The sequence below is a fragment of the Bubalus bubalis genome, chromosome 10 (genome assembly GCF_019923935.1).
Source record: "Bubalus bubalis isolate 160015118507 breed Murrah chromosome 10, NDDB_SH_1, whole genome shotgun sequence".
Lineage (NCBI taxonomy): Eukaryota > Metazoa > Chordata > Mammalia > Artiodactyla > Bovidae > Bubalus > Bubalus bubalis.
This window is the reverse complement of record NC_059166.1, coordinates 20908050-20928893: the sequence shown is the minus strand read 5'-3', so window position 1 is coordinate 20928893 and position 20844 is coordinate 20908050. Positions and strand designations below refer to the sequence as shown.

The following is a 20844-nucleotide window of genomic DNA, read 5'->3' as shown; positions in this document are numbered from 1 at the left end:
ATAAAGAAAGCTGAGCGCTGAAGCATCGATGCTTTTGAACTATGGTGTTGGAGAATACTCTTGAGAGTCCACTGGACTGCAAGGAGATCCAACCAGTCAATCCTAAAGGAAATCAATCCTGAATATTCACTGGAAGGACTGATGCTGAAGCTGAAAGTCCAATACTTTGGCCACCGGATGCAAAGAATTGACTCATTAGAAAAAGACCTTGATGCTGGGAAAGATTGAAGGCAGGAGAAGGGGATGACAGAGGATGAGAGAGTTGGATGGCGTCACTGACTCAATTGACATGAGTTTGAGCAAGCTGTGGGAGTTGGTGATGGACACCTGGTGTAGGGCAGTCCATAGGGTTACAAAGTCAGACATGAACTGAATTGATATAAAGGAAAATTGAAAATTAATAAATTCTGGAATCTCAAGTACAGAATTTCATGAAATTATTAAAGTATGAATACGAAGGGTCCCTTTGTGCATTATTAATTGCAATGGTTTCTATCTTGTATGTTGAGAACTGTTTACTAAGTTCAGTCTTCAAGGTTGCTGATGTTTGGTTTTTATTTATAGAACAAAAGCAGAACAAAACAAAAAAGGAAACAAAGTCACAGTCTGATTTCAAAGAATAGCAGTGTAAGGTCAAGCTAAAACAAGAATAACATACTTTCAAGGCTAAATAGAAGGTTTCATTTAAATTTCATTTTAGTTATTATTTTTAGCAATTTAATAAACAGAAATTGCTTATTTCTTTAGTATATTTATTATTAATTAGTACAATCATTACATTTCATGGAAAGATAAATTATGACACCTCAACTTTCTGAAGCAGATTTTTAAAAATTGAAGAGAGAAAAAGGAAAGTAGCAATTAAAATTAATGTAGAGGTGGAGAATTTTTAATACAGGAAGAAAGATTTAAATCACTGTTACCTTATATTCCTTCTTCCAAGCTTCAAAGAGATCCATTGAATTACTTCCCTCATCAATGAATTCAACATCAAATCTGTGAGATTTTGCAAATGACAGTAGCGCTTTCATAGATCGCTCTGTCTCACTTATTGCCCACAGACCACGGTTGGTGGTAGTTATTCGATCATCCACCAGTCCCTCTTCATCTTCTATCATCTCCTCAAATATTGCAGTCTGGCCTTTGACTCTGAAGATGTTTGAGAAGAAAACCACAATAACTACTGTCAGTGGGTAACAAGTACCGTAAAAATGATATTGGCAGAATCAACAGAAAAGCAAGGTCAAAAACAATTATTTCATCAACAATATTGACAACTTTCAATGTCATGTCTACAGGATCGCGCTAGCAAGCCTTTGGAAAACCACAGCGGCCTTGAGGCATCACACTTGACCAGTGTTCTTTTAAGAGCAATCTGGCACGGTAAAAACTGGCTATAAATTCCAGGCAAAAATCTTACTCTGAGAATTAAAATACAAAACACGAATTACCACTTATCAACCATACAAACAGAAAAGGCCACAAGATGACCTGAAAGTACACTATTTTCTTTCTTTCTTTCTTTTTTTTTTCTTTTGAGGCAATCAGAACTTAGCCTTTTCTCAATTTCCATGTTTGTAAAATCAGGATAATTTTGCTAATGTCATGGTTATACATATCTTCAGTTTACAAACGAGGATCTTGAGGCTGAGAGAAGTCCACTATGTACATTAGTGAGCAGGGATCTGAGTTCAAATCTGTTGTCTGGACAGTCTGTGTCCTCCCTTCAAATTAACACATACTACTATTAATACAAGACATGAACATTTAGAGGGTAAACTTCAGCAAAGGGGAAACTGAGCATGTTACATGGTCAAATGCTAGAGTTTATAAATTGATCGAAAAAGAGAGAGAAAAAAATATTACTTTGAGGAAAATATGAATCCTATACATTAAAGTACCAAGTCTTGGGGCATCCCTAGTGGTGCAGTGGCTAAGACTGAGCTCCTAGCGCAGAGGGCCCTGGCTCGATCCCTGTCAAGGAACTAGGTCCCACATGCCACAACTAAAAAGATCCTGTCTGTTACAACCAAGACCCAGGGCAGCCAAGTAAGTAAATAAATAAAAATAAATATTAAAAAAAAACACAAAATATACCAACTCTTGTAAAATGTTCATTTTAATCTATCAGAGAACTTACGTGTAAGAAAATAGTTTTGACTCATACTCTGTGAACAATTCATCAGCCTTACAAAAGACACAGCTGGAAAAGAAGAAATTATGAGAGAAAGAGTCACAGACATATCCAGCCATCAGGTAATCTCTAAAAGAGGCTGAGTATTTTATACTTCACATTTTCGTTACAAAAAAATATGCCATTTTAGAAAAAAAAAAAAGTACATAGTCCTCTGGTATGTGGTCTTAGAGAGGTTTTTATTTTTTAAGTTAGATTAACAACACATCTCTATTTCTATCTGAATTCAAATGAAAAAAAGTTTTATGTGAGCCACTGTTTCTTCTCTCAGAAGAAATCTAGCTCAAAGGAATGACGCTGTCCACCAGGTAATTTCTGCTATTACCCACCAGTTGAGAGGAAGTCTGACTGGTCGGAGATGGCAGATTGTTGCAGATTCAATAACATGCCGAGATGGAGGTCCCTCCAGGTTTTTTACAGCCTCTCTCACTTGCTTCTGGAACTTACTGAGCTCTTCCATATGTGTTGTCAGTAAGAACTGAAGTCCTCGGCAGTCATGGAACCTGATTCCCATCACCAGCACCACACACAACAAAGAAAAGAATAGTAGGTCAATTTCTTGAAAATTTAAAAAGTGGCTGGCAACGTGTTAAAGAAATTGCAACGTTTTACCAAGTCACACATGGGTGAATTTAACTTAGGCATGTATGCAGCTGGTAAACAAAGAATAATAACATTGGGTAGTCCACTATAAAAGATAACAAAAACATCTGATAGTTGCTGGCCTCAGAACCCCAAAACAGTAAGCAAAACCTATGTGCTACCTCAGAGGCAGACATCTGCCTCTGATGTCTGTGAAAGATCAGAATTGTCACATTTTTTTCTTTTTAACTCTGACTGATGCTCCCTGACATCGATGCTCTTTGTGCAGAGGTGGTGACTGCAGGATGAAAAGTAAAGACAGAAAAGTGAGAAGAAAGAAGAAAAATGGCCAACAGTTATTTTCCATATTACCAGGAACTTGTACATATCCACATGTATTTTATTAATTAACCATTTACTAAATGCCAGCCACTTTGCCAAGCACATCTCCTGTTAACCTCAAAAGACATCATGGTCCCCACAATGTAGATAAAGCTTAATGAATCAAAGCAATTTAAAGTTAGAAAGCTACGTGGCAGAACTAAGAGTTAAATTTAAAAACTGTTAACCAATCTGATAAACTGTAAATGAACCAGGTTAAGACAAAAAATTTATGGTTGTGTGTGTATGCATTTCTGAAAGGAAAAACAAAGCCTAGAATAATAAGAAATTAAAAAGTAAAAAAAAAATAAATGGGATTTGTTTGCTTTTTAGGTTAAGACTCTACCTGACCTGCTTCTTGAGAAACCTGTATGCAGGTCAGGAAGCAACAGTTAGAACTGGACATGGAACAACAGACTGGTTCCAAATAGGAAAAGGAGTACGTCAAGGCTGTACTCCTGCTTGTTTAACTTATATGCAGAGAACATCATGAGAAATGCTGGGCTGGAAGAAGCACAAGCTGGAATCAAGATTGCTGGGAGAAATATCAATAACCTCAGATAGGCAAATGACACCACACTAATGGCAGAAAGTGAAGAACTAAAGAGCCTCTTGATGAAAGTGAAAGAGGAGAGTGAAAAAGTTGGCTTAAAGCTCAACATTCAGAAAACTAAGATCATGACATCTGGTCCCATCACTTCATGGCAAATAGATGGGGAAACAGCATCAGACTTTATTTTTTTGGGCTCCTCCAAAATCACAGCAGATGGTGACTGCAGCCATGAAATTAAAAGACGCTTACTCCTTGGAAGGAAAGTTATGACCAACCTAGACAGCATATTCAAAAGCAGAGACATTACTTTGCCCACAAAGGTCCATCTAGTTAAGGCTATGGTTTTTCCAGTGGTCACGTATGGATGTGAGAGTTGGACTGTGAAGAAAGCTGAGCGCTGAAGAATTGATGCTTTTGAACTGTGGTGTTGGAGAAGACTCTTGAGAGTCCCTTGGACTGCAAGGAGATCCAACCAGTCCATCCTAAAGGAGACCAGTCCTGGGTGTTCATTGGAAGGACCGATGTTGAAGGTGAAACTCCAATAGTTTGGCCACCTTATGTGAAGAACTGACTCATTTGAAAAGACCCTGATGATGGGAAAGATTGAGAGCAGGAGGAGAAGGGGACGACAGAGGATGAGATGGTTGGATGGCATCACCGACTCAATGGACATCGGTTTAGGTGAACTCTGGGAGTTGGTGATAGACAGAGAAGCCTGGCGTGCTGTGGTTCATGGGGTCGCAAAGAGTCAGAAACGACTGAGTGACTGAACTGACTGATATCCTTCTTCCTAAAATCCATGTATCATTCTCCAAATTGTTCATAAGAGACTACTCTTCTTCCTAAAAGGCTTTCCCAATATTTCACATTAGTCTGTTTCTTTCTGTTCATGGAGTTTATTACAACATTATTCATTTTTGTACTTTGTTGCTGTGTTAGATGCTAAGTCATGTCTGACTCTTCTGTGACCCCATGGACTGTAGCCACTAGGCTCCTCTGTCCATGGGATTTCCCAGTCAAGAATACTGGAGTGGGCTGCTATTTCCTCCTCAGCAGATCTTCCTGATCCAGGGATCAAATCCAGATCTCCTGCACTGGTATGCTGTGCTTAGTTGCTCAGTTGTGTCTGACTCTTTGTGACCCCATGAACTACAGCCCAACAGACTCCTCTGTCCATGGGGATTCTCCAGGCAAGAATACTGGAGTGAGCTGTCATGTTCTCCTCCAGGGGAACTTCCAAACCCAGGGATCGAACCCAGGTCTCCTGCATTGCAGGCAGATTCTTTACAGTCTGAGCCACCTGGGAAGTCCCAGTACTTTGTTTATGCATGCTCATATTTCTCAAATTACTTATAACTCTTGTCTTCTCATTAAACTAACGGTTAGAAGGTAAGAATTAGGTTATATCTCCTTTTAAAAAACGTGTATAATAGACAGAATAGCTTCTCAGTATTTCTAAAAAAAATTATATAGAGATACTTAAAATTAGGTTGGTTATCAATACTATTCACAAAAAGAAAACAAAGGTTTTTATTTGTAACATTAAAAATTTAAATTGCTCTTCAAAAACTAACTTTTGAACCAACAGGAAGAAGTGGGTTTGGAAAAATTCTCTTTACTGACTCAGATCTGAGCACGTAAGTAAGGACTGAAAAATATCCTTACAAATTAGCATTTACAAGTCTTAGTGATGCTCTCTCTTGCAGGTCTTAAATGAAGAAAAAAAGATAATAATAGATGGTAACTCTTATACACCATACTAATGGTAGGTAGTATTGTAAGTAAGCACCTTTTTCTAATCTTAACAACAATGCTTTGTGGGTTTATAGATGAAGAAACCAAGGCAGAGAGAGCTTATCTAACTCTCCGAAGAACACAGAGATAATAAGGTGTGGAACTGAGGTATGAACATAGGCAGTTTGACTCAAGAACCTACTTGCACTCTTAATTACCAAGCTAAACAGCGTTCCTTAAGAATCACTAACAAGTAAACAGGAGTACTTTGGTTTCTGACATAAAAATTTCATGTCTGAATACATATAATCTAAAACAATATTAACTTCAAAAATGTATTTTCTTACTTTTTATTTACATCTAGTGCCTTTAAAATTCATGTTTGTGTAGTGAATTATACATTTAATGTTTCCTATATGCAGGTCAGGAAGCAACAGTTAGAACTGGACATGGAACAACAGACTGGTTCCAAATAGGAAAAAGAGTACGTCAAGGTTGTATATTGTCACCCTGCTTATTTAACTTATATGCAGAGTACATCATGAAAAACGTTGGGCAGGAAGAAGCACAAGCTGGAATCGGAATTGCCGGGAGAAATATCAATAACCTCAGATAGGAAGATGACACCACCCTTATGGTAGAAGATGAAGAGGAACTAAAAGTCTCTTGATGAAAGTGAAAGTGGAGAGTGAAAACGTTGGCTTAAAGCTCAACATTCAGAAAACGAAGATCATGGCACCTGGTCCCATCACTTCATGGGAAATAGATGGGGAAACAGTGGAAACAGTGTCAGACTTTATTTTTCTGGGCTCCAAAATCACTGCAGATGGTGATTGCAGCCATGAAATTAAAAGACGCTTACTCCTTGGAAGGAAAGTTATGACCAACCTAGATAGCATATTGAAAAGCAGAGACATTACTTTGCCAACATAGGTCCGTCTAGTCAAGGCTATGGTTTTTCCAATGGTCATGTATGGATGTGAGAGTTGGACTGTGAAGAAAGCTGAGCACCGAAGAATTGATGCTTTTGAACTGTGCTGTTGGAGAAGACTCTTGAGAGTCCTTTGGACTGCAAGGAGATCCAACCAGTCCATTCTGAAGGAGATCAGCCCTGAGATTTCTTTGGAGGGAATGATACTGAAGCTGAAACTCCAGTACTTTGGCCACTTCATGCGAAGAGTTGACTCATTGGAAAAGACTCTGATGCTGGGAGGGATTGGGGGCAGGAGGAAAAGGGGATGACAGAGGATGAGATGGCTGGATGGCATCACTGACTCAATGGATGTGAGTCTGAGTGAACTCCGGGAGTTGGTGATGGACAGGGGGGCCTGGCGTGCTGCGATTCATGGGGTCGCAAAGAGTCGGACACAACTGAGCAACTGAACTGAACTGATTGGTCCTTTTACAGCCATGAGACCTCAAAATATTTAATAGGGGATATATTCTAATATGGAGATTTACAACTTCTAAAAGTAGTTTCTGCGTGATTTAAGAAAAACAAATTCAACACATATAAAAATATCTTTTCTTTATCAGCTGATTCCACAATGCTGGCAGAACATTTTAGGACATAGCTTTAACACGAGGTAAAACATTGTGACAAACATTGTGACATAAGTAACTTATCCAGGGATGGTGATTCTTGGGCTTAACAGGAAAAAGGGAGTGCCCTCAAAAGCAGTTAATATTTGCCAAGAGAATGCACTGGTCATAGCAAACACCCTCTTCCAACAGCACAAGAGAAGACTGTACACATGAACATCACCAGATGGTCAACACCAAAATCAGACTGATTATATTCTTTGTAGCCAAAGATGGAGAAACTCTACATAGTCAGCAAAAACAAGATGGGGAGCTGACTGTGGCTCAGATCATAAACTCCTTATTGCCAAATTCAGACTTAAATTCAAGAAAGTAGGGAAAACCACTAGATCATTCAGGTATAACCTAAATCAAATCCCTTATGATTAAACAGTGGAAGTGAGAAATAGATTTAAGGGACTAGATCTGATAGAGTGCCTGATGAACTATGGATGGAGATTCATGACACTGTACAGGAGATAGGGATCAAGACCATCCCCAAAGAAAAGAAATGCAAAAAAGCAAAATGGCTGTCTGAGGAGGCCTTACAAATAGCTGAGAAAAGAAGAGAAGCCAAAAGCAAAGGAGAAAAGGAGAGATATACCATTTGAATGCAGAGTTCCAAGGAAAAATAAGAAAGCTTTCCTCAGTGATCAATGCAATGAAATAGAGGAAAACAACAGAATGGTAAAGATTAGAGATCTCTTCAAGAAAATTACAGATACCAAGGGAACATTTCAGGCAAAGATGGGCTCCATAAAGGACAGAAATGGTATGGACCTAATAGAAGCAGAAGATATTAAGAAGAGGTGGCAAGAATACACAGAAAAACTGTACAAAAAAAAATCTTCATGAACCAGATAATCACGATGGTGTGATCACTCACCTCGAGTCAGACATCCTGGGATGTGAAGTCAAGTGGGCGTTAGGAAGCATTACTACAAACAAAGCTAGTGGAGGTGATGGAATTCCAGTTGAGCTATTTCAAATCCTAAAAGATGATGCTGTGAAAGTGCTGCATGCAATATGCCAGCAAATTTGGAAAACTCAGCAGTGGCCACAGGACTGGAAAAGGTCAGTTTTCATTCCAATCCCAAAGAAAGGTAGTGTCAAAGAATGTTCAAACTACCGCACAATTGCACTCATCTCACACGCTAGTCCAGAGAAGGCAATGGCACCCCCCTCCAGTACTCTTGCCTGGAAAATCCCATGGATGGATGTCCTGGTAGGCTGTGGTCCATGGAGTCGCTAAGAGTTGGACACTACTGAGCGACTTCACTTTCACTTTTCACTTTCATGCACTGGAGAAGAAAATGGCAACCCGCTCCAGTGTTCTTGCCTGGAGAATCCCAGGGACGGTGGAGCCTGATGGGCTGCTGTCTATGGGGTCGCACAGAGTCGGACACGACTGAAGCGCCTTAGCAGCAGCAGCACATGCTAGTCAAGTAATGCTCAAAATTCTCCAAGCAGGCTTCAATAGTATGTGAACTGTGAACTTCCCAATGTTCAAGTTGGATTTAGAAAAGGCAGAGGAACCAGAGATCAAATTGCCAACATCCGCTGCACCCTTGAAAAAGCAAGAGACTTCCAGAAAAAAACATCTATTTCCGCTTTATTGACTATGCCAAAGCCTTTGACTGTGTGGATCACAATAAACTGTGGAAAATTCTGAAAGAGATGGGAATACCAGACCATCTGACTTGCCTCTTGAGAAACCTGCATGCAGGTCAGGAAGCAACAGTTAGAACTGGACGTGGAACAATAGACTGGTTCCAAATAGGAAAAGGATTATGTCAAGGCTGTATATTGTCACCCTGCTTATTTAACTTATATGCAGAGTACATCATGAGAAATGCTGGACTGGATGAAGCACAGGCTGGAATCAAGGGTGCTTGGAGAAATATTAATAATGTCAGATATGCAGAGGACACCACCCTTGTGGCAAAAAGTGAAGAACTAAAGAGCCTTTTGATGAAAATGAAAGAGGAAAGTGAAAAGGTTGGCTTAAAACTCAACATTCAGAAGACAAAGATCATGGCATCTGGTTCCAAACTTCATGGGAGATAGATGGGGCAACAGTGGCAGACTATTTTTTGAGGCTCCAAAATCACAGCAGATGATGACTGCAGCCGTGAAATTAAAAGATGCTTGCTCCTTGGAAGAAAAGCTATGACCAACCTAGACAGCATATTCAAAAGCAGAGACATTACTTTGCCAACAATGGTCCGTCTAGTCAAGGCTATTGTTTTTCCAGTAGTCATGTATGGATGTGACAGTTGGACTGTAAAGAATTGATGCTTTTGAACTGTGGTGTTGGAGAAGACTCTTAAGAGTCCCTTGGCTCCAAGGAGATCCAACCAGTCCATCCTAAAGTAGATCAGTCCTGGGTGTTCATTGGAAGGACTGATGTTGAAGGTGAAACTGCAATACTTTGGCCACCTGATACAAAGAGCTGACTCATTTGAAAAGACCCTGACGCTGGGAAAGATTGAAGGTGGGAGAAGAAGTGGGTGACAGAGGATGAGATGGTTGGATGGCACTACTGACTCAAGGGTCATGAATTCGGGTAAACTCAGGGAGTTGGTGATTGACAAGGAGGCCTGGTGTGCTACAGTCCATGGGATTGCAGAGTTAGACACGAATGAGTGAATGAACTGAACTGAATACTGCATATACTTTAGAAATGAGAAGTATATCAGATTCTGTATTATGAAAAAAATGATTATACTAAGGTATATCCAAGTTAATAGTGACAAATGGAAAATGGAGCATATCTTTTTAGGGTGGTAGTAGACATTTGGAAAAGTTTTTTGAAGAGCAAATGAAAATGCTTTTAATATTTAACAGACATTCTTACTGAATTTTTCACTGAAAACCAGCTTTAATGCCAAGGCTGACCTCTGACTGGGATGTGATCTGAGAGGCGGACATCCTTCCACCCAGAATCCAGTTCTGCCACAACACCTAGGCTGTCCCCACACTAGGCTGACATCCCTTTCGGTTAAACCACTGAAGGTACTTTTGACAGAGTATATCTGTTCTTTGGAAAGAATTATTCACCATTCATACATCAAGAGCAATAATCCAATATATCTATCTTAAAGAATTGTAAGTGTTGATAAGAAGAAAGACAGGAAGACAAAGACTCTAAAATATAAAACTGCTCACTGTGGCACTATGAGCTTAGCTCTCAGGGAATGAATGACATAGGGAAATGGGAATGGCTTACCCCAAGGGCAGAAATCTCCGAAACAGAGCCTATTTCAAAACTCTGGTTCAACTTGGTTTTAAACAACTTTATCCAACAAAGATACAAAAATATACTTCAAGCAGATTAAAAAAAATAGAAAAAAAAAGCGCACTAAAAAAGAAAACATTTAAAAATGACTAATATAAAGGAAAAAAGGTTTATCTTTTAGATTTATACCTCATATTTTGGTTTGAAATATACACTTAACAAAATATGAAATTTAGATGTTCATAACCGCAGTATGTTATGATCTTTAACTGTAACTCTTAATACCAAATGATCTGAATATTTGGGATGACTACTAATATAATTATCCTGTTTTGTGCTACTTTCTTACTTCTCTGACATAGAAAGCTTGCCAGTTTGTTGCTTGTAGTTGCTGGTTATTTCATTTCTCACTCTTTGAGCAAGTTCCTCTTCAATACCAAATTCTATTGCTCTGTGTATCACATTCAGCCACCAAGGAGAATTAGAATGAATCTGTAAACAAGATAATGTCTTTTCAGTACTCACTGTATTTCTATCACTGAAAAGGGTTCTAAAAGAAACAATAAATGCCACTCTCAGGAAAATCACAATAGTGGTAGGGAGACAAATAGACATGTTGGCTATACAATGAATGAATACAATATCTGCATATATAATTAAATAGAACACCTATTTCATGATTACTCTAAATGAGTGAGAATTTATTGTACATACATGTAAAATAAAGCTGAGCTAAAAAAAATACTTTAAAATTCAGTATCCACTCTATATATCTGAAAAGGTAACAGGTTTCTTTTTCAGCATAATAAAGACTTCGTGCTTATCCTCAACTAACTGAACAAGATTCTACTCAATGAATAATCTATGGTATTAACAAAATTATATGCCTGAATACTAAATAATTAATGAATTAGGAAGAATAACACGTGGTGTAACTGATTAAAATCAAAAACTAAAAGTGTATTTTGTGTAGCCTCCTTTTTAAACTTTGCTATTGACTTCATGAAAGAGAAATTTTAGAAATGACAAATGGCACATATTTCATAAGAAAAATACTTATAGTTCTAATATTTCAAACCTTGAAAGATTTTGGAAACATGCACATCTAAGATCCAAAGAAGGTTGTGGAAGTCTACTTTCTTCAAAAGACAACTTGTTATATACCAAGGGTAGAGGAAACCCCACTATACCTTAAAAGAAATCAAATAACCTCAAAATAGGTGACTTATTTCTGTATCTGTTCATTCAATCAATAAACACTGTTAACAGCAAATAAACTTTTATTGTGGCCCAGGTACTATACGGGCTTCCCTTGTGGCTCAGCTGTAAAGAAGTGCCTGCAATGCGGGAGACCTGAGTTCGATCCCTGGGTTGGGAAGATCCCCTGCAGAAGGGAAAGGCTACCCACTCCAGTATTCTGGCCTGGAGAATTTCATGGACTGTATAGTCCATGGGGTCGCAAAGAGTCAGACACGACTGAGTGACTTTCACTTCACTATACTAGGTGCTAAGAATTCCAAGATAATAAGAAAGCTTAAGTTTCTCCCCAGATCAGAACATAAACCAAAATGTTGTTGTTGTTCAGTGTCCCAGTCGTGTCCGACTCTTTGAGACTACATGGACTGCAGCAGACCAGGCCTCCCTGTCCCTCACCATCTCCTGGACTTTGCCTAAGTTCATACTCATTGCATCGGTGATGCTGTCCAGCCATCTCATCCTCTAACGCCCTCTTCTCCTTCTGCCCTCAATCTTTCCCAGCATCAGGGACTTTTCCAATGAGTTGTCTGTTCATATCAGATGACCAAAATACTGGAGCTTCAGCTTCAGCATCATTCCTTCCAGTGAATATTCAGGGTTGATCTCTCTTAAGGCTGACTGGTTTGATCTCCTTGCTGTCCAAGGGACTTTCAGGAGTCTTCTCCAGGACCACAGTTGGAAGGCCTCAATTCTTTGGTGTTCTGCCTTCTTTCCAGTCCAGTGTTTATAACCATACGTGGCCACCAGGAAGACCATAGCCTTCACTATGTGGGCCTTTGTTGGCAGGCTAATGTCTCTGCTTTTCAACACACTGTCTATGTTTGTCATCCCTTTCCTGCCAAGAGGCATTCGTCTTTGATATCATGGCTGCAGTCACCATCCACTGTGATTTTGAAGCCCAAGAAGAGAAAATCTGTCACTATTTCCACCTTCTCCCCCTCTATTTGCCATAAAGTAATGGGGCCGGATGCTATGACCTTAGTTTTTTAATATTTAGTCTTAAGCTGGCTCTTTCACTCTTCTCCTTCACCCTCATCAAGGTGCTCTTTAGTTCTTCTTTGCTTTCTGCCATTAGAGTGGTATCATCTGCATATCTGAGGTTGTTGATGTTTTTCCTGCCTATCTTGATTCCAGCCTGTAACTCATCGGTCTGGCATTTCTCATTATGTGCTCAGCATACAGATTAAAGAAACAGGGTGACAGCAGATAGCCCTGTCATACTCCTTTCTCAATCTTGAACTAATCAGTTGTTCCATACAGGGTTCTAGCTGTTGCTTCTTGAGCTGCACACAGGTTTCTCAGGAGACAGGTAAGGTGGTCTGTACTCCCATCCAAGAGCTTTCCACAGTTTGTCATGATCCACACAGTTAAAGGCTTTAGCGTAGCTGATGAACAGAGAGAGATGTTTTTCTGAAATTCCCTTGCTTTCTCTATAACTCACCGAACGTTGGCAATGTGATCTCTAAAGTTCCTCTTCCTTTTTGAAACCCAGCTGGACATCTGGAAGTTCTTGGTTTGCATAATGCTGAAGCCTAGCATGCAAGATTTTAAGTAAGACCATACTAGCTTGAGAGATGAGTGCAACTGTTTGATGGTTAGCACATTTTTGGTAGTACCCTTCTTGGGAACTGTGATGAGGACTGACCTTTTCCAGTCCTGTGGCCACTGCTGGGTCTTCCAGATTTTCTGGCATAATGAATGCAAATCCTTGATGGCATCATACTTTAGGGATTTGACTGGTTCTGCTGGAATTTCATTGCATCCACTAACTTTATTAACAGTAGTGCTTTTTAAGGCCCACTTGACTTCGCACTCCCGAAGGTCTTCACACCACCAAAATGTTATGTGGAGAAAAATGTAAGTAAGGAAAATTACATACATACCTTTCTCTGAAGATCACGGATAGTCTGCTGCACAGGCAACAAAGCCTGCTGGGCTTCCGCAACCTCTGTGTTACACTTGCTCATATAATGCTCTCGTAGCTGTTTGGCCTGTGTTGAAACATGAAACAAGTATAAACTTTTGCTCCAGGTCAAGAAAATAATCTAGTATGATGTTTCAAGAACAGTGTGCTTATTTTATTTATTTAAATCTGTTTAACTTAAGCATTAAACTCAAGTATACTGTAGAGAATATAAAACCCATGCTAGAAGTTCCTAATATGTATGTTGAAGAGAATTTATCTGGAGGCCACCTTGACTTACATTTACCTGTAAGTCATATAATATAAAAAATTCCAAGGATTTGCTCTCCAAATTTCTAATTTTTTAATTAAAAAAAAAAATGGGAGGAGGAAGAGCAGTAACATTTTAAACTATAAGGCAAAGCAGGAATACATTTTAGAATTTCTTATCTCATTCAGTTATTATAATTCCCTGGAATTATGTCAGTTTAGAACTAACACTTGAGAATATACACTAACACAGGTTTTGTGAACTGAACTGTGTTCCCTCAAAATCTGTATGATGAAGCTATAACCCCCAATGTGACTATATTTACAGACAGGGTCTTTAAGAAAGTGACTGAGGAAATGCACATACATGAGATGATAAGGGTGGAGCCCTAATCCAAAATGACTAGTGTCCTTAAAAGAAAAGGGAGGCATACCAGGGATGCAAGTGCACACAGAAAAGGCCATATGAGGACACAGTGAGAAGGCAGCCGTCTACCAGCCAAGGAGAGAATCTTTAGGAGCAACCAACCCTGATGATACCTTGGTATTAGACTTCTAGCCTTCCCTGATGATTAACGACATTGAGCATCTTTTCATGTACCTGTTGGCCATCTGTATGTCTTCTTTGAAATAATGTCTATTCCTATCCTGTGCCTATTTTTTAACTGCCTGATAAGGGGTTAATATCTAAATCCCTGATAAGAGGTCAGCATCTAAAGTATAAAGACAACACATAAAACTCAATATCAAAAAGACAACCTAATTAAAAAATGGGCAGAAGACCTGAACAGACATTTTCCCAAAGAAGACACAGAGATGGCTAATAAGGCACATGAAAAGATGCTCAAAACCACTAAATATTAAAGAAATATGAATTACAACAGCAATGAGGTATCACCTCGCACATGTTAGAATGACTATATCAAAAAGTTTACAAATAACAAGTGTTGGGGATAACATGGAAAAAAAGAACCCTTGCATATTGTTGGTGGGAATGTAAACTGGTATAGCTACTAAGGAAAACAGTATGGAGATTCCTCAAAAAAAACTAGATATTGTACCATATGATTCAGCAATTCCACTCCTGAGTATACAGATGGAAAAACAATGAAAACACTAGTTCAAAAAGATACATATACTCTGATGTTCAGAGCAGCACTATTTACAATTAACAGACATGATAAAACCCAAGTGCCCATCAACAGAGATGAATGGATAAAGAGGCTATTGTAAATATTTATAATGGAATACTATTCAGCTATAATCAAAGAAAGAAATTCTGCCATTTGCAGAAACAGGGATGGACACAGAGAATATCATGCTCAGTGAACAAGGCAGAAAGAGAAACACAAATATTTTATCATATTACTTACACTTGGAATCTAAAAAATAAAATGAATATATATGCAAAACAAAAACAGACTCATAGATACAGAAAACAAACTACTCCTGGTTGCCACTGGGGAGATGAAAGGGGACAGGACAAATCCGGGGATGAGATACAAACTACCACGACATATGAAACAGAAGAGCAACAAGCATATATTGTATAGTACAGGGAATTATAGCCATTATCTTGCAATAGCTTATAACAAAGTATAATCTATAAAAATACTGAATCATTATGCTGTATACTGTCTCATACACTAACTATAGTAGTAGTAGTGTTAGTTGTTCAGTTGTGTCCAACTCTTCACAGCCCCATGGCCTGTAGCCTCCTAGGTTCCTCTGCCCATGGAATTCTTCAGGCAAGAATACTGGAGTGGGTAGCCATTCCCTTCTCCGGGGGATCTTCCCGACCCAGGAACTGAATCTGGATCTTCTGCACTGCAGGCATACTCATTACCATCTGAGCCACCAAGGAAGCCCCATATCAAATCAACCATACTTCAATTAAAAAAAAAGGAGAGACTGTCCTTTCCCTATTGAATAAGAACTATATAAAAAAGATCTTCACGACCCAGATAATCACAATGGTGTGATCACTCACCTCAAGCCAGACATCCTGGAATGTGAAGTCAAGTGGGCCTTAGGAAGCATTACTATGTACAAAGATAGTGGAGGTGATGGAATTCCAGTTGAGCTATCTCAAATCCTAAAAGATGATTGCTATACTCAATAAGCCAGCAAATTTGGAAAACTCAGCAGTGGCCACAGGACTGGAAAAGGTCAGTTTTCATTCCAATCCCAAAGAAAGGCAATGCCAAAGAATGCTCAAACTACTGCACAATGGCACTCATCTCACATGCTATTAAAGTAATGCTCAAAATTCTCTAAGCCAAGCTTCAGCAATACGTGAACCGCGAGATTCCAGATGTTCAAGCTGGTTTTAGAAAAGGCAGAGGAACCAGAGATCAAATTGCCAACGTCCACTGGATCACTGAAAAAGCAAGAGAGTTCCAGAAAAATATCTGCTTTATTGACTATACCAAAGCCTTTGACTGTGTGCATCACAACAAACTGTGAAAAATTCTGAGAGATGGAAATACCCGACGACCTAACCTGCCTCCTGAGAAATGTGTATGCAGGTCAAGAAGCAACAGTTAGAACCGGGCATGGAACAACAGACTGGTCCCAAATTGGGAAAGGAGTACGTCAAGGCTGTATTTTGTCACTCTGCTCATTTAACTTATATGCAGAGTACATCATGAGAAATGCTGGACAAGGATGAAGCACAAGCTGTAATCAAGATTACCAGGAGAAATCTCAATAACCTCAGATACACAGATGACACCACCCTTATGGCAGAAAGTGAAGAACTAAAGAGCCTCTCGATGAAAGTGAAAGAGGAGAGTAAAAAAGTTGGTTTAAAACTAAACATTCAGAAAACTAGGATCATGGCATCCAGTACCATCACTTCATGAAAAACAGATGGGTAAATAGGGGAAACAGTGACAGACTTTATTTTTCTGGGTTCCAAAACCACTGCAGATGGTGACTGCAGCCATGAAATTAAAAGACGTTTGCTCCTTGGAAGAAAAGTTAAGACCAAGCAAGACAGCATATTAAAAAGCAGAGACATTACTTTGCCAACAAAGGTCCATCTAGTCAAAGCTACAGTTTTTCCAGTAGTCATGTATGGGTGTGAAAGTTGGACTATAAAGAAAGCTGAGTGCCGAAGAATTGATCCTTTTGAACTGTGGTGTTGGACCCTTGAGAGTCCCTTGGATAGCAAGGAGATCCAACCAGTCCATCCTTAAGGAAATCAGTCCCCAATATTCATTGGAAGGACTGATGCTGAAGCTGAAACTCCAGCTTTGGCCACTTGATGTGAAGAACTGACTCAACGGAAAAGACCCTGATGCTGGGAAAGATTGGGGGCAGGAGGAGAAGGGGACGACAGAGGATGAGATGGTTGGATGGCATCACTGACACAATGGACATGGTTTGGGTGGACTCCAGGAGTTGGTGATGGACAGGGAGGCCTGGTGTGCTGCAGTCCATGGGGTTGCAAAGTGTTGGACACAACTGAGAGACTGAACTGAACTGAATCTTTGTTCTTTTTTATAAATTAACTGACCATATGTGGGTGGGTTTCTTTCTGGGCTCTCTCTGTTCTTTCCCACTGATCTATGTGTCTGCTTTTATATCAACACCATATTCTTTTAGATACTATAGTTTTATAATATAGCTTAAAATCAGGGTGCATAATGCCTGCAGCTTTGTTCTTCTTTTTCAAGATGACTTTGGTTATTCAGGATCTTTTCTAGTTCCACACAGATTTTTGGATTGTTTATTCTATTTCTGTGAAAAATACCATTGGAATTTTAATAGGAATTAAACTGGAAGTGTATATTGGCTTGGGCTGCATAAACATTTTAACAACAGTAATTCTTCCAGTCCATGAGTGTGAGAAATGAAACTTCTATGGTTTAAGTCACCTAGTCTGTATTTTGTTATGGCAGTCCTAGAAGGTTAATACAAAAAGGATTCAAAAATTGGGGCCCTTTCAACTTCTCAAAACAAAAAGGATCATGTTATTTGCAAAGCAACAGAAACACTGAAAAATTTTATTCGTGTAAGTTTCCACTAGGAAACTTAGGGAAATTCACTTTTGTCCATTTAATTGAAATACTTAACTGACTCTGGAAACTATTTTATGAATGAAGAAAGGGGATGATCAGAGGCTATGTGGACAGTGGGAGAAAAACTGGAAAGACTATTGAACTGGAAATCCCAATACTCCACTTAGTAGTGGGATGAGCCATAAGAAATTGCCAATAGTAGACCACTTCTGACTTACAACAACAGCAATTTCAAGAAGTCAAGTGAATAGACACATCTCTTTTGACTAGCCATTTCATTTTCCTAGGCTTCAGTTACTTCATCTACAAAAAGAGGTGGTGGAAATGGATGATTTCTAGAATTTCATCCAGCTTTGAAATACCAAGGCTTCATATCATGTAAGAGTTAGGCCAAAGTGATAAAGTGATTTCCTTGGAAATACATCTACATAGTATGAACCCTCCACCTCATGATGCAATTTTCCTCTTCCTGTCACAACCTTCCAATTAATATCCATTACAATTCCTTGGTTGTAATTAGCTGGTCATTAGAGCTGTCTATTAATAGATAGGACTGTCTCCCAGAGAGCTTCCTGTCACTGAAAGCATTTAATAAAGTGACTGATTACATATAAAGATTAGACGCCTGCACTGGGAATAAAATTTCACTTGCAAATTTTCATACACTTTTTCACTTGAAAATTTCATACACTTGATGCTAGATTACTATCTAGCATCTAACTAGATACATACTTAAAAATATTTACATATTTACTTACAAGTAAGTACATACTTACAAAATCTCATTTTTTTATCCTCTTAATTTACATAAAGGCTCCATTTACAGGTTCAGTAGTTTTCAAACACATCTACTGCTCTTTTGCTTTTAGGTTTGCCATCTTTCTGATCTTTAATGAGGCAAAATTTCACTGGGAAATTGGCATAATAAGTGTATTAAAACTATTTTATGTCACTGTTTCTAATGAGAGGCAATATTCATTGCAGAAGGAATTTCTTTGAGGACATAAGTTATAGTGAAAATTTGAGTTTATTTATTTCTTTAAATAATACACTGAAAGGTGTAAAAAGTAGAAAACTTTATTTTTACTAAACTACACCTTTGGCAGGTCTGTAATGAAATCAACATGATTTCATTTAATTTGTTGCTTATTTACATTCTGTGCTGTTGGCTACCCGCAGCCATGTCTACAACAAGCAGTTGCCACACAGCTGCAAGAAGATTATCAGAGAAACAAAATAATATGGAAAGTTGCTATTCTATGCCACCCAAAATCACCACAGCAAAGTTTGGAACATCAAAGCAGCAAGGAAACATGATTACCTTTTGATTTCCTAGGATGTATCAGTTAGCTGGAATATGAAGTCTGAGAAAAAATTCTTTTATAGGCAGAATGAAAAAAAAAAATTACCTCTTCCTCAAGTCTGCCATCTCTCAGGGTAGGAGGTATCCCTGGGTGCTTGGCTGTCAACAATTCCATCAAGTTATGGGTAGCATGAAGTCTCTACAAACATATAAAAGGCAGCAATTATGACAGCCAATGCAGTGGACTCTAAGGGGAGAATCTACTATCACTAAGGCATAGAGAACACTAATAATGCATTTAAGGCCAAATCATTGGATTCTTTTCCTTTAAATATAACTTGGATACCAACTTTCTTCAGTCAGTTTTACTGTAATTATCTTAATTCATAATGATGTAAATTTTCAGTTAAAATATATGGTCTTATGAAACATGTCTATGTTTTTAACAAAGTATGTAATATAGGTAACTTCTTCTCTTATACATGCACTTGTCTATATGGGGAAATATGAATATGTCCAGTAAGTCCAGTAAAGTAGAAAGGTTGATGATAGACTTGATTCCTCTTCTGGAAAATAAGTCTGGATGAGCCTAGCAATTTATGATATTATAAAACCAAAGATAATGAAATACATAAGAAAACAGGGCTGTGACCTGGATCTGTTGAATTTAAGGGCTGAAAAGAGGAGGGGCTGGAGGTGAAGATGGTGTAGAATAAAGGAGAAAACTTCACCTTAAATCTCTGTATTAAATATTACTATAAGCCAGACATCTCACTGTGATATTGGGTCTGTGACTGTACTGAGGCTTCTGCTGCATTCTGCACAAGCTGGTGGAATGGACTGGGAGGAACACCTCTCTCTCTGTTCCCTTACATGTTTATCCCAACAGAGCAGAGTGGTTAATTTGATTGGACAGAGTTAGACATTCCTTGGGTTATGCCTGGTTAGCAGGCTGAGTTGCTGTGACTCAAAGCAAGAACCAGACTGCCTGACGGTTTACTCTTCACTCTTGAGCTCAGGCGCACTGGACTCACCTGTCCACTTCTGTTTCCTTTATTCAGGAGCACAGTATCTTTGTATTTGCTCCTTCTCTCATAAGGTAAACACATTTGCTTAAGGTCCAAAGTCTTCTGTAATCCTCATCCATGCATACATAATATAAGGATACTAGTATTTAATTTTCTCTCCTCTTCCCCCTCCCCCATACACTCCTCCTAACACCTGCTCAGACACAGGTGAACATGAGGTTCCAAGGTCTAGGTTCTGAACAGTAAAAAAGAAGCCTCACCTGGGACTCAAGCCTAAACTTACCAGGATTCATAAAAGGGATCTTATTTACCATTTAGCTAGAGTCTTGTCTATATGATCCACTGATAGAATCAAGAAGAAGAAATTTCACACTTAAGTGTTACAATTCAAATATCCAAATATCCCTAAAAGGCCTACAAAAACTAAATTAGAAGACCATTGGATAAATATTGTTATTACTTAGTTCCACTGCTGAGTGAAACTCAATTTCTTTTTTTGCTGAATATCATGTAAATAAATATGCTGATGTAAATACGCAAAAGTGATAAAACTGATGCCATTCTTTGAAATACGAATGTTTTGAGCTGCTTTTCTAATGTAGGTTAGGCTTATCTAGTCAGCCTCATAGCCAATACTGGCCTGAGTAGACAGAATATTAGTGTTTCTCAAACTTTTGGGTCTATACAAAAAGACATCCTGGGTACTTGTTAAGACAACATGAATTTTAAGTTTTATCCCCAGTGACTGTGACTCACTCCACTTGTTACCTTTCGTCCTCTTAAATATTCAGAAAA

General features: G+C 38.7%; 1 protein-coding gene across 5 annotated transcripts in view; it reads right to left on the bottom strand.

The window, feature by feature from the left end:
- Positions 1 to 20844, bottom strand: part of SHPRH (SNF2 histone linker PHD RING helicase) — an 89053-nt gene that overhangs the window by 32171 nt on the left and 36038 nt on the right. For all 5 annotated transcript variants that reach the window (XM_025294432.3, XM_044924129.2, XM_044924131.2 and 2 more), the window contains 6 exons: positions 19128 to 19220; positions 13404 to 13511; positions 10613 to 10755; positions 2524 to 2697; positions 2141 to 2203; positions 924 to 1149 (listed from right to left, as the gene is read on the bottom strand). In XM_025294432.3, the coding sequence (XP_025150217.2) occupies positions 924 to 1149; positions 2141 to 2203; positions 2524 to 2697; positions 10613 to 10755; positions 13404 to 13511; positions 19128 to 19220 (807 nt within the window). The remainder of the gene's footprint in view (positions 1 to 923; positions 1150 to 2140; positions 2204 to 2523; positions 2698 to 10612; positions 10756 to 13403; positions 13512 to 19127; positions 19221 to 20844) is intronic.